This window comes from Salvia hispanica, chromosome 3 (genome assembly GCF_029641045.1).
Source record: "Salvia hispanica isolate PSC_SH4W2 chromosome 3, Shi_PSC_v1, whole genome shotgun sequence".
In the NCBI taxonomy this organism is placed as follows: domain Eukaryota; kingdom Viridiplantae; phylum Streptophyta; class Magnoliopsida; order Lamiales; family Lamiaceae; genus Salvia; species Salvia hispanica.
In genome coordinates this window covers 24,962,580-24,976,811 of record NC_142694.1, presented here as the reverse complement: position 1 = coordinate 24,976,811, position 14,232 = coordinate 24,962,580, and the positions used below count along the sequence as shown (strand labels likewise).

General features: G+C 37.2%; 2 protein-coding genes across 3 annotated transcripts; both read left to right on the top strand.

Moving 5' to 3' along the window:
• The first annotated feature begins 1,005 nt into the window (after positions 1-1,005).
• Positions 1,006-4,818, top strand: LOC125209700 (putative acetyltransferase At3g50280). The gene is made up of 3 exons (XM_089066467.1): positions 1,006-1,592; positions 2,763-3,477; positions 4,111-4,818. The coding sequence occupies exons 1-3, from the start codon at positions 1,006-1,008 to the stop codon at positions 4,816-4,818; spliced, it is 2,010 nt and encodes a 669-aa protein (XP_088922593.1).
• Positions 4,819-9,371: 4,553 nt separating this feature from the next.
• Positions 9,372-14,232, top strand: LOC125209708 (uncharacterized). 2 transcript variants are annotated; one of them, XM_048109290.2, is made up of 7 exons: positions 9,372-9,518; positions 9,968-11,956; positions 12,042-12,096; positions 12,376-12,524; positions 13,465-13,551; positions 13,626-13,754; positions 13,844-14,232. In XM_048109290.2, the coding sequence occupies exons 1-7, from the start codon at positions 9,459-9,461 to the stop codon at positions 13,937-13,939; spliced, it is 2,565 nt and encodes an 854-aa protein (XP_047965247.2). In that variant the 5' UTR covers positions 9,372-9,458; the 3' UTR covers positions 13,940-14,232. The 2 variants fall into 2 exon arrangements, with proteins under 2 accessions (XP_047965247.2, XP_047965249.2); XM_048109292.2 differs by having other exon boundaries at positions 9,380-9,518; positions 9,993-11,956.

Below are 14,232 nucleotides of genomic sequence, written 5' to 3'. Positions count from 1 at the left end.
AAATCTGAATGCAGGAACCACAGTACACTAAACTAAATTGAAATTTAATCCGATTCTTTTGTTCGAATAATCGAATTGAAATTTCTGTTCTCTAAATTTTTTATTTTCGAGTCATGAATTTGGATTCGTATATTTCACAGCCAAAAAAATTCTGTATCATGTACTCCTTGTATACTTTAAAAGTGTGGCCTTCCAAACATCATATTTTTAAAGGATATAGAAGTAATTTATGAACAGTCAAGATTGATTAAAAGAATGACACGTAAAGATTTTCACAAAAATCATAGGGGCCAATTTCCTCATCGAAATATTGACGTGACTTGTTGAATGAAACAGACTTGAAATTTAAAAATTAAATTTTTATGGCTGTAACTTTTGAGAAATATTACACAGAAAACTGAAATATTTGTATCTTTAATGAATTAAAACTTTATATGGTACTATCTAGCTTAACTTTAAAATTGTCATTAAATAGTAAGATAAGGCACAGTTAAAGTTAACGATTAAAATTAAGTGAAATGACGTGATTATAAAAAATTAAGAACAAAGGAAAATGAACATGAAATTCATTTTGAATGGATCATAAAGAGAAACATCTGACAGCATATATTTTGGTATACTACGTTTTCGTAATAAAACGTAATTAGTGCAACAACCGACACAAATCATCACTTAATTAATAACTCTCATATAATCTAGTAGTATCATTTTTCACATGTTCAAAATTATCAAAATTTTGATGCACTATTGATAGAAATCCATGGATTCCATCCTAAAATTAATTAGTGATAGGAGGAGTAATTCATGAGATTTATATACTAGTTTCAGTTTTCTCTTGACACCGATATGAGATAGTTATACGCTACTATATTTTAGTTTCAATTGCCAACAACTACTTTGATAGAAACTTGGCTAGACCCGTCAAGTATTCATTTATCTTTCTTTCATTAGCTATAAACGTTTGAAATTGAGCACATGAGAAAAGAATTGGAAGTTGCAGAGAAAATGGCAAATGTTAATGTAATATCGTCATGTGTTATTAGGATGGAAGGAAATAACACAAATCCCATTTCAAGATTAGACCTAACTCTATGGGATTTGCAATGGCTCTCACTCGATCCCATTCAAAAAGGGATTCTCTTTAAAAACCCTCAATCCAAACACACCCTAATCCCTCATCTCAAAGCCTCACTCTCCCGCGCTCTCGACTTCTTCCCTCCGCTCGCCGGCCGCCTTTCCACCACCGCCCACGACGACGGCACGATCAGCTACTTCCTCAACTGCAACAATGCCGGAGTCAAGTTCGTCCACGCCATCGCCGCAGCGACATCGGTGTCGGACATCTTGGAACCAAAATACATTCCTAAAATAGTAACTTCTCTCTTCGCAGGGATAGGCTCCCCAAATTCGGAGGGCATTTCGAAGCCTTTGCTGGCGGTGCAAGTCACGGAGCTCATCGACGGCGTCTTCATAGCCTTAACCGCCAACCATGTCGTCGTCGACGGTGTCTCTTTTTGGCATTTTTTCAACTCTTGGTCAGAGATATCCCGCGGTTCCAACACCGTTTCGAAAACCCCAGTTTTCGAACGCTGGTAGTTATTTTTGTTTCATTTGCCGGCCCATATATATTATTAGCTCTGTGGATTTAAAGTTCTAGTTTCAGTTTCAGTCTAGATATAATGTTGGTTCAATTAAATAAGGTTCGTAGCCGTAAGGTGAGAAAAATATCGAAAACCGAATATCCGAACCGAACCAAACCGAAATTTTGAAATTCGGTTCGGTTTTTTCGATGTTTCAGTTAGATTCAGTTTTGAAAATACAAAATTTTTGGTTTTCCGGTTCGGGCAGAAAAAATAAAACCGAAAAACCAAATTACTACTATATTTTAAATAATACTCCATCTGTCTCATTTCTGTCTAATTAGAAATGAAACGTTTCCTTTTTAGGTTATCCGAATAAAAATGAAACGTTTCCTAAAATGGAAACAACACTATCTCTACTTTTTCTTCTCTATTACTTTACTCTCTCTTCATTAACTCACAAAACAACACTGCATAAACTCTCGTGCCGGAGTATTATATATATATAAATATATTCTATTAATTTAATATAATATATTATACTATATAGTATACATATTCTTTTAATATATTCAAGTACTAAATATAATATATTAGTAATTTAGTATATATAAAATAGATAAATTACATATATATATATATGCTTTTTTTTTGGTTTTTCGGGTTTTCGGCTTATTCGGTTTTGTTAGGTTTTTGAAGTTCGGTTTTCAGTTTTTCGGGTTCGGTTCGGTTCGGTTTGGGTTTTGAACTAAATTCAGTTTTTCGGTTTTGATTCGGTTTGACCAAAAAACCGAACCGAACCCCAAATGCTTACCCCTACGTTGTTAATTTTGTTTGATTTTGTTAGTCGAAATATATTGTTGTGTTAGTGTCTGGATCAGTTAAATTTAGGTTATAGTCGACGACTACACTAATACCATGATAAAAATTCATAGAGTTTCATCCTTAAATTCAATTGGTGATATTAGATTTATACTTCCCTTCGTTCCATAAAAAAAAGGCTTAATTACTCTTTTGGTTTGTCCTACTGAAATAATTCATACCCATTTATGAAAACGTTTTCTCATTCTCTTTTAATTTTTATTTATGGATTTATCATACACTATATTATTTTAATTCAATTAGCCTATTTCAATGGGACCGAGAAAATCTATATCATATTGATTTTAGTTGTTATTACAGTTATTTTTGTTTCTTTTCCTACACCAGCAATGTTCGCCCCCTCCGTCTTGCGCCGTTGGAGAAAAGCAGCTCCGTTCCACCACTTCCCCCTCTCCTCCAAAGGGTGTTCCATTTCAGCAAACAAACCCTATCCAATCTCAAAGCCAAGGCCAATTCCGAAGCCAGCACCGACAAAATCTCATCTCTGCAAGCAATTTCAGCTCATATCTGGCGCGCCGTTTCCCGCCACCGGTATTCCGGGATCAGCCTCGACGATCTGAGCGGCCGCGAAGATCCACTGGTGCTGGCAGTCGGCACAAGGGCGCGAGTCCCATTGCCGGATGGCTATTTCGGGGGCGCTGTGATTAATGCTAAATTGAACATGAGCGCCGCCGAGCTGGTGGGGAAGGGAATCGGGCACGTGGCAGCGAGGATTAATGAGCTGGTGGCGCAGCATAATAAGGAGGCGATACTCAAAATAATGGAAGATTGGGAGAATTGTCCGACGCTGCTGCGGAGAGGGGCTTACTCTTTCGTCATATCAAGTTCGCCGCGGCACAATGTGTACGGAAATGATTTTGGGTGGGGGAAACCGGTTGCGGTTAGGAGTGGGGCCGGGCAGAAGTTTGATGGGAAGTTGACTCTCTTTCCTGCTCCGGAAAAAGGCGGCATCAACGTCGAAGTTTGCTTGGAGGCGCAGACGTTGCAGGCGATGGAACATGACGCAGAATTCATGGTCCACTACTTAAAATAGAAAAAAGTGAGTGACACTTTAAATTAAGGAGATTCTAAAATACTCCATCCGTTCTATAGTAGTAGAGTCATTTTGGCATTCTGATACGTTCCATAGTAGTAAAGTCATTTCCCTTTTTAGTAAAAAGTCAACACATTTCTTCTCACTTACTTTACTGTCTCTTACTTTATTTCCTCTTCATCTCTCTACCTTTTTTATCTCTCTAAATTTATCATTTCCTACTTTATTCTCTCTTTACTTAACTCACTTGACCTAATTTTTCTTAAATCACGTGCCGAAAAGAACGCCTTCACTACTACGGAGCGGAGGGAGTAGTACTCCCTCTGTCCCATTAAAAATGAAACGTTTTCTAAAATGTAAACAAATCTATCTCTATTTTTTATTTCTTTTACTTTGTTCTCTCTTCATTAACACACAAAATTCTGTGTTGATTTTCAAATGTTGCGTATTTAATGAGACGCAGGGAATAGTCATTTTTGTTTCATTTATCAGCCTACATATATTTTATTAGCTATGTATGTTAATGTTGGATTAGTTAAATTCAGCTCATAGTCCAATACAACGATAAAATGAATTGGCGATATAGATTATTTTTGTTTCATTTGCCAACACCAGCAATGTTCGCCCCCTCCGTCTCCCGCCGCTGGAGAAAAGCAGCTCCGTTCCACCACTTCCCCCTCTCCTCCAGAGGGTCTTCCATTTCAGCAAACAAACCCTATCCCATCTCAAAGCCAAGGCCAATTCCGAAGCCCCACCGACAAAATCTCATCTCTGCAAGCAATGTCAGCTCATCTCTGGCGGGGCGCTTCCCGCCAACGGCATCCGGGGATCAGCCTCGACGATCTGAGCGGCCGGGAAGAGCCGTTGGATACGCTGGTTGGTTCGAGGCCACGAATCCCGCTGCCGGATGGCTATTTCGGGGGCGCAGCGATTAATGCTATGATGACGATGAGCGCCGCCGAGCTGGTGGGGAAGGGAATCGGCCACGTGGCGGCGAGGATCAATGAGCTTGTGGCGCAGCATAGTAAGGAGGCGATACTCAAAATCATGGAAGATTGGGAGAAATGTCCGACGCTGCTGCGGAGAGGGACTTATTACTCTTTGATCATACCAAGTTCGCCGCGGCACAATGTGTACGGATGTGATTTTGGGTTGGGGAAACCGGTTGCGGTAAGAAGTGGGCCTGGGCAGAAGTCTGATGGGAAGATGACTCTCTTTCCTGCGCCGGAAGGTGGCGGCATCGACGTCGAGGTTTGCTTGGCACCCGAAATGTTGAAGGCGATGGAACGTGACTCGCAGTTTATTGGAGCTTTCGTTGTTTGATAGCATCTATCTTGAAATTATATGAACTAAAATATGTGTGCTTATCGTGTTTTGTTTATTTATCTTTCCTATCATACTATTGTTTCTACTCCCTCCATCTCGGCTAAGATGACACATTACTTAGCCGGCACAGGATTTAGGAGTTATTGTTTTAAGTGTTTAATTGGGGAGAGAAAATGTGGGTGCAAATATTAAAGTAGAGAGATAAAGAAAGATGAATATTTTAATAGGAGTGAGAAAAAGTGGTTGAGTGTATTAATTGGAGAGAGAAAGTTTCCAAAAAAGGAAATGTGTCATCTTAGTTGAGACAAACTAAAAAGGAAAACATGTCATCTTAAGCGGGACGGCGTTGATATGATTTTCTAATTTTCTACCTTAACTAGAGATGTGCAATGAAGTTGGTACTTTGCTTAGTCATGGTCTAGAAGAGAAGATAAATACCACTTAGATTTATAATTGGCTTATACTCTTTCTATCCTTTAAAATATGATGTTTTAAAGTAACTTAAGTTTTAATGCATAATTGATAAAGTAAGAGAAAAATAGAAATTTTTTTATTTATTTTTTTGGGAACCCTAATTTTCTAGAGATAAATTTGAATCCATTCTAATACCATATAGAACAACTAAAATATACTCCCCCCGTCCTAAAAGAATATACACTATGGGTTATGCACGAGTTTTAATGAAAAATTGGTAAATTAAGAGAGAAATAGAGAGAAAAAATTATTAAAAAAAATGGGTCCTACCTCATTAGAGGGAAAATAGTTACCAAAACTAGAAAATGCATATTTTTACTAAAAAAGAAAGAGCATGTATTTTGCGGGACAAAAGGAGTAGGAATATGGTAAAATATATAGACATAGTAAAGAAAAGACTAAGCTAGCTAGATTATGTGACATAACTAATGTAGGATAACTCATATTCTATAACAGTTATTAAAGTATTGCAAAATGAAAAATGAGTTTTACCTTACTAGGATGAAAAAATCTTTTAAAAATAGAAACTGCATTTTTTTAAAGGAAGACTAACAGAATTTTAAATGGAGTACATGATATGAGTTTCGCAGTAGTATATTATTTTTATATTAATTACCCATATTCAAATAAGTTATACTCCATTGATTTCGGTTCATAATATGATAGTAATATGATTTCCTTTGGTTTACATCGTTTCAAAATCATAAAGTGGTTTTCACATTCGAAGCTATGCACAGTTATTAATTTAGGTCTAGCCATGTCAGACGTAACAGATTGGAGTCATAGATTATGAAATCAACGAGGGCAATAAAAATCTTGCCTACCATTATACTAAATTTGGCAAATCCAGCCCACCATTGTAGTAGTAAACTTGGAGTGGTCCTAAGAATAGCACATTCTTCGACCAATCTTTTGAGTATGACAAAATAGGAAATTCAGAATATTAGCTCTAAATTAATGTTTGATGGGAAGTGGCCTCAAATAGTGTAAGATGTCCGGGGAGCTTCCAAGTGATTTTTGTGGTTAATATTGTATAAACCAAAAATTCGGCATCCCATAGTATGTATGAAAATTGATACGGTCATCGTACCGGAAATTGCTATGTACCAAAAAATCGATATTTTATATATTTTTCGTTACGGTAATGAGGTGTTTTGGTATTTTTCTCCACCCCTAGATTTTATTCTGGTCTGATAGCCTCTATTTCAGTCCGCCCTATTTTGGTCGACCACATCCATTTGACAACTCTATTTTGGTAGCTCATATTTTAATTCATTTATTAAGTTTTTATTTTTGTTACATCTACATTAGTACTAAACGCAATTTCAAAAATACTTCATTACTGAAAGAAATCTATTATTTTAAACTTTTTTTAGGTGGAAGAAGTGATCAAAATATGACAAATTAATTTGAATGTAGGAAACCCCACCAAACTAAAGGAAACTGAAATTTAAATGTTGAATCCGTGGATGTTGTTCGAATTGAATTGTCTGTTTTCTAAATATTTTATTTTCGAATCAATTTGGATTGGTGTATTCCACAACCGAATAAATCCGAATCGTGTGTTACCTATACTTTATAATTTATGATTTATAATTGTTCGTAAAATAACGCAGATAAAAATATTAATAATAATAAGGAATATTGGTCCCTAAAATATTTCTAAATTTTTGGCTGAATTTTGGTATATTTTCCATGAACATTAAAGTTTATCGCAAAAATTATAAACATACTTCTTGTAGTTAATTTCCCATAAAATCATATTTTTTTACTAAACTCATGCGAAATTCATTACTCCACAATTTATAAGTTCTTAAAATTTTAGAGATCAAATTTTAAGTTCATTAGAAATACTAGAAAATTAGGCCAAAGTTTATGATATTATTGACCAATAGCTTTATTTTAAAAAAAAAATTGGAGTTTATGGAAAACGTTATTGCAATTTATGTGGACTGTTTATTTTGAAATAATATTTCATTTTTTTTCTTCTTCACAGAGTACAGTTTAAAAAAAAAAAATTAATTACTACCTCCGTTCACGAAATTTCGTCCCGATTTGATCGGGACACGGGTTTTAAGAAATGTAATAGAAAGTGAGTTGAAAAAGTTAGTGGGTTGTGGGTCCTACTTTTATATATTAGGTTTATAATAAAATGTGAGTAGGAATGATTTAGTGGAATATGAGGTTCACTATCGAAAATGGTAAAAGTGAAATGGGACAAATTTTGGGAGACAGACGGAAATGGAAAAATGGGACAAATTTTCGTGGACGGAGGTAGTATCTTTTAATACTAACAAATTCAACTATATAGTGTGTTAGTTAATACTATTATAATTAATTAATTATCAGTCAATGACTGTTTCCCTAAAATGATACTATTAAAAAATATCCAAATTATATAGTACAGATAAATTAGTCATAAATTATATCCTAAAAGTAGAACTAAAATAAATGGTACTCTGTGTATCCAGTTTATGTAAATTTATCTTTTCTCATTATTTAAATATGAGGCTTAGTAAAATTAATTAATCCATAATATCATAAACTTTGACATAATTTGATATCTTCCATGAACTTAAAAGTTTGTCACAAAAATCATGAACTTAAAAGACATTTCATGGGAAATTGACTATAAAACATAAGTTGATAGTTTTTGCGACTATTTTAAGGGTGCGTTCGGTGTTTCCGATATGGTCAAAAATGGCTTTTTGACATTTTAAGTTTCAGCCATTCGGTGTTTCTGTTTTAAATATGTAGTGCACTGTTTGAAGCCTAAATGTCAATTTTCAATTCTAAATAAACGCCGACTTATTAAAATTTGGAAATAAAAAAACACAAAATATTATCACTGCAATTCCAAAATTAACCCGTGTAATTATTCTTTCCCTCCTTTCTCACCACACATTTTGCACTTCCACAAATTTGAAATCTCTGGAAGCCCTAGCCAGCGGTGCAACGGTGGTGTCTTAGCTCTCAGTCTGCTTCCAAGCATTCCGCTACTGGTAAAAAATTTCCGAGCCGAAGCGACGGGTTTCATCAACTTGAAGCAATAAGTCGGCGATCGGTATGTAAAAGGGGTTTTTTTTTGTTTATTTCGAGTTTGGGTTGAATCGGGTACTAATTGCTGGATCTCATCGTCTGCAACGTCGAGAGTTATCTATTTTATCCGTCACTAGGGATGTTGGTATGTTTTCAGGTGGCTGGAAAATCTCAACTCGGCAGCATCTAGAGGAGAGCATAATTCGGATCACTTACAAAGGTACATACTGCCCTTTCTTGGTGACAAGTTTGGTGGGCATTTTAGCTTCAATTGGTATTTATAACCCGCCTCCTTGGTGTGCTAAGTTGATTATGTGTGGTGTTGTGATATTATGTCTTCCGGAATAGGAGCCTGATTTACACCCACTTTTGTATTTTTTTTCTACAATTCTCCAAAATTTTTAATGAATATTGTGTACCAATGGTGCTTTTTTGTGAGGGGGTTTGCATATGTATCACATTGACTGATTAGTGGAAGCCTTTTAATTGATGATCTGCTCACCACGTTTTAGCCGACCATTAAGCCATAGCCACAATGAGAACTCCTATTAATTCCACTCAAATACTGATGATGCTCGAAGACATCATGCTATTATACCGGGTAGAGAGCACAATTATCGTACATCGCTACATCAGAGCCCGCACAAAACGTGCTAGGCGTAGAATCGTTGAACAGGCGAGGCAGTACAGCTTGATAAGTAAGGTCCCTCAGCAGTTGATACACTTGGAAAGACTCGTACATGTCACTGATGTGGATTGCATAGATAACTTAAGAATGGATCGCAACACGTTTGGGAAGTTGTGTCGCGTTTCGTGAACGGGGAGGTTTGAAAATAGGGAAATGTTTGGGCATCGAAGAACAGGTGGCAATTTTCTTAGGCGTCTTAGCGCATCACAATTTTCTTTAAGTTTGTGGAAGTACCTAATTTTGGCCAAAATTTATGATTTTAGAGACCAAAATCTCTGAAAATAATTAATAATAATAGTAACAAAATGGGCCGACAGCCCAAAAAACAATTCATTATTCATATATATCGACATTAATTATAAGGAAGAAAAATGGAATACTCCATAAAATAACAAGCAGTAACTGAAGTAGTGAAGCGGAGGGGAAGAAGGGAGCTATGGCTCCGCCTCCAAATTGGATTCCCGAAGACGACGTTTTGCTCAAACAATCCGTTGAGGTACATCTCCAATTACCTTCAATTTTCATCTTCTTTTTTGCCTGACTAAGTTATTTCGTTAAATTTCATCTGCTGTTTTGGATGATTTTACTGATTTCGAGTTGTTTAAGATGGAATTAGAAAAGTGCTCATCTTTTATGGAGTTCAAATTTTGATTTGCTCATGTGATTTTTCTCCTATATCGTAAATAATTCTATCTAGATTTATGTATAATGCCACGCCTGAAAAGCTTTAATTTTGCTTTTTTATGTGTTCTTGGTTCATTGTTTGTCTGCTTGGTGTTGATTTTTGCAATGAAATTTGAGTATCTTTTTGGGAGATTATTTGCTACTTTTCATGTTATAAATCATGTTCGAATATCCTTCATAACCCAATCATTTGTACTTAAATGCCCTAGAATGGTGACCTTGAATTTCCATCTATTCCTCTGTTTCTTCTTTTGACTCTAGGCTGGTGCTTCTTTGGAATCTCTAGCTAAAGGTGCTGTGCAATTCTCTCGGCGATATACTGTACATGAGCTGCAAGATCGCTGGGTATCTATTCTCTATGATCCTCTTGTTTCTGAAGAGGCATCAGCACACATGTTTGAGCTTGAACGTTCTGCTGTAATAAATCAATTGAGACCTAATAAGTTTGACGGAGTAAAAGATGTAGCTTGCAGTTCAGTGAAGAGAAGAGCTGAAAGTGTCCGGAAACATTACTATGCCATGCGTAAAAGAATCTGCATTGAACCGCTGTATATGATGGATAGCAATCTTGCTCCCGGGCCTGGTTATTCTAACTTTAGAGATGGTAATGAATTCTCGTATGCAGATTGCAAAGTTGGCAATTCAGCTTCAACCATTCTCGGAGCTCAAGGCCCGGGTTATAGCATCACGCCTCATCCCTCAGCTGAATTTAGGCCGCATGCTGCTGAGTCCACTGGAAATGGTATTATGCCTGCTTTCAGTGGTGTTCAAAATCATGAGCAAGAAGACCTTGGTGGGGAAAATGTGTCAAACGACCTTCCCTATCGATATGAAGAGAATATCTCATTAACTGGTGATTGCAGTGAGATTCCTGGATTCGTCCAATCAGAAGATTTGCCTCCTTGTAACTTGTTTGAAGCTGAGGGTTTAGTGAACCAGGCAAGTGCGTGTACAGAATTTGGTGACCCGTCATTTCGCAGTTTTGGGTGTTCACCTCCTTTGCCTCACATGCCAACTACGAATAGTTCCCATGACATTTCTGCAGCAGAACTGCTCACTGAAATTGCAGATGCAGACCTGCAGCTAAGTGATGCGTTTCTGGTTCCCCAGACTGCAAATGAGTCAGATGCATTAGGATATGGTGATGGCCCCTCAAACCTTGAATTTGAAACTCCACTCTCTCGTGATGGCGCGATAGATTTGACTTCTAGAACACAAGACTACCTTGAGGAACTGTTTGACCTTTCTAATGATGAAGGGCTACTCTACATGGACAATGATGGAAAAGAGGATATAGAAAAATCTTATCTTGATGGTTTGAGTTCGCTTCTATTGGATTCTTCCAGTCAGTGTGATTTGTCTGGTTCAGGTCTAGGCGAGGCTGCAGTGGTTGCAGATGGACATTTAGGTGATAGAAGTGATACACGTGATGGAGGGTCATATAACGAGGACCTCCATGATCAGCAGGAAGTTGCGGATGTTCAAGTGTCAGCCTCTGGAGTTACCCTAAAAGTAGGCCCTGAATATTGTAATGGAGTCATTTGGTGCACATTAAACACCGAAGACCCAGATATTCCTAGCAATGATGATGTTTTTCTTCCCTATCGCTTCCCTTCTCCAACTGATTCCTCGGGGTCTCACTGGGCATTACATGACCCTAGCTATTTAGGGTCCTCATCGGTTAAGAATTTCTCAAGCACTAGCAATGCAAATGGAGGACACGTTGTGATGAAAAACACCCACACATATTCATCTCTTCCTTCTGGCAGGATGGGACAATTCCATCCATCAGATGCGGGCTTAAGATGCCGAAAAGATCATCGAGTTAAATTTGAGTTGCCTGAAAGTAGTGTCCAGCATGCAGCACCTAGAGAAGCTTGGAACAGTGACAACCCAAATAATGTCAGTTTAGCAAGTGTGAATACCAACAATGTAATCAATGGAGTTAAGGGAGGTCCGACAGAGATGGGACATGGTAAGAATATTGGCCATACACCCCTCAACCCTCGCAGAGACGAGCATGAAAGTAATTTGGATATTCGTCAAAACCTTCGAAAGAATTCTGTTGGCTGTCGGAGTGGAGTGGATTGCATAGCTGAGATTTCGAATAATGGATCATCAAATGTCGGCATGAGTTTCCAGTATACTGATGTCCCAAAGGCAATTGATCACTCCCTACTGTCAGATCATGAGGAGCTTTTGTCTGAAAATGAATCTGACGTGCCATATTTTTCTGATGTGGAAGCAATGGTATAACATCTGTGTTATCGTAATTTGTTAGTTTCCTCTGCTTTGTTTTCATTAATTTCAGCATCTGCTTGATTATTTCCTGCAGATCCTAGGTATGGATTTAGATCCAGATGACTTAGATTTATACACCAATCCTGAAGGTATTTATCCACTTTCCTACATATTGACTTGTAATTGTTCCAAACTCTCAGTCAAAAGGTTGCTCTTAGATAACTACACTTTAAGTTGATTATATGTTTGTAATTATAATCTTAAATGTGTTTCGCTAGAGGTGCTTGTAGAAAGCTTAACCTTCTATTTTCACATCTACCTAGTCTCAGTTGGTACCAGAAAAGAACTTGGCTTCCAACTCCCTAGCTATTTGGCTTTTAGCGATTGTTTTCTAGTATTTCACATTATGCACAATGAAACCCTTGCAGTCCAGAGATATCAACTTGAAGAAACCAAGCGAACAATCATAAGGCTGGAGCAGTCAGCTGATGCTTTCAGACAGAGAGCCATTACGGCCCAGGGCGCCTTTGCAGTTTTATATGGCTGGTGCTCAAGACATTTAATAAAGAAACCTGAGGTATGTCTTCTCATCCAAGTTTAAAATTTTTCATCAAAATGCTGCTTACCTCTGCCAATACAAGCAGTTTCATGATTACTCAGCCAGTAGAGAACCGTGCTGCCTGCAATATATAAAAATCTGGAACGAGCTTTCTCTGTTGTTTTCTTTTATTATGTATCAATGCTATGAGGTGGAGTTCAAACCTCTGCCTTGTCATTAAGCAAATATTAGGCAATGTTATCAATCTTGTAGGCGGTTTATGGCGGTTTGCCTAAAAACCGCCACAGGGATATGGCGTATTAGTATGGCGGATATGGCAGTCAATAATTAAATAAATAAAATAATACTTATATATTTATATATAATTCAAAAATTAGAAAATAATAAAAATATAACATCTAAAACTCTTAAAACAATTAATAAAGCATAAAATACAACTCTAACCTCCATGTTTCTAGCATAATGCCCCATTCCTAAATGCAGTGCACACGCAATGTTGTCAAATGATGGATATGGCGGTGCTATGGCAGCGCCATGGTGCTATGGCGTTTCCACCACCAAACGCCATGGCACCGCCATATCTGCTATTTGATAACACTATTATTAGGTCAGGTCATCGTTTAAATTGTAAGGGGCTCAGCTGTGGCTGTTAAGGTACAAACTAAAAGGGCTCTATACTAAAGCACAAACAACATAAACACCACATTTAGGTCTGTAGATGGGCCAAGTTTTTCGTGAGACTCAGAGCTTGATTTTTTAAAGCTTGTTCGAGCTTGTTTATTGAGGTTTGTTAAGTTAAACGAGCCAACTTGGATTTGACACTTTGCTCGTTGATGTTAACTCATGAATTAGAACACATATAAAGTTATAAGTAATGGAAATATTGTGAATTTTGAGGTATTTTATGTACAATCTACTGTCTGGATTTTGCTTTACATATGAATCATACGGTTTTCAGGTGTTAATGGGAAGGGCAACAGATGATAATAAAGTTGATATCGACTTGGGAAGAGAAAAAAATGGTGGAAAAATTTCTCGAAGACAGGTATACTAACCCTTAAAACTTACGTTATGTGAGTAGAAATCATAATTGTTGTTTTTTTTCTTTTTTTTGGGTAGGCCACGATGAAGATGGACATGTATGGAACTTTCCATTTAACGAACCTCGGAAGAACTCCAGTTTACGTGAATGGAAAAGAAGTTTCCCCTGGGCAGAGCCTAGGCCTTATTTCTGGCTGTCTCATCGAGGTATATATCACATTCTAATCGTCATTAGGCTCATTGTTCCATCTTGCGTATAATGGGGAAGAACACGACTTCCTATTTCTATATTCCAGGTTAGGGGATTGAGCTTTGTCTTTGAGACAAACCGTAAAGCGATAAAGCAATACATGGATAGCTCTGCAAGAGAGGGGGGTTTACCAGAATATTAACCATCGGTGAGGTGTTGAACGAGGTAATCATATTCAGAATCGGTACATGTATAAAGTAGTCGTCACCATTATTTCGCATAGCTCCAAGTTTAGGTTGACTACAGTCTACAGCTCTTTTCTGCTAATGAGATTGTTCCTTGCATTAGTTTAGTCCTAACCACATTTTTGTTGAAACTGGATAACTTTGTTCATATGCTGTAGAAACTCTAATTTCACAGGAATTAGCTAAGTAGAAGAAAGTTATGCTATATGCCATTCAATGTCATGCCACTGTTCAGTTCCTGATTCTTGGA

Bases quoted from the DNA above. Each gene is read 5' to 3' on its own strand.
- LOC125209700 (XM_089066467.1), top strand. From the start codon at position 1,006: ATGGCAAATGTTAATGTAATATCGTCATGTGTTATTAGGATGGAAGGA. The intron at 1,593-2,762 runs GTAGTTATTTTT...TTGTTATTACAG, and splicing joins ACCCCAGTTTTCGAACGCTG to TTATTTTTGTTTCTTTTCCT. The intron at 3,478-4,110 runs GTCCACTACTTA...TGCCAACACCAG, and splicing joins AACATGACGCAGAATTCATG to CAATGTTCGCCCCCTCCGTC.
- LOC125209708 (XM_048109290.2), top strand. From the start codon at position 9,459: ATGGCTCCGCCTCCAAATTGGATTCCCGAAGACGACGTTTTGCTCAAA. The intron at 12,097-12,375 runs GTATTTATCCAC...AAACCCTTGCAG, and splicing joins TTTATACACCAATCCTGAAG to TCCAGAGATATCAACTTGAA. The intron at 12,525-13,464 runs GTATGTCTTCTC...TACGGTTTTCAG, and splicing joins ATTTAATAAAGAAACCTGAG to GTGTTAATGGGAAGGGCAAC.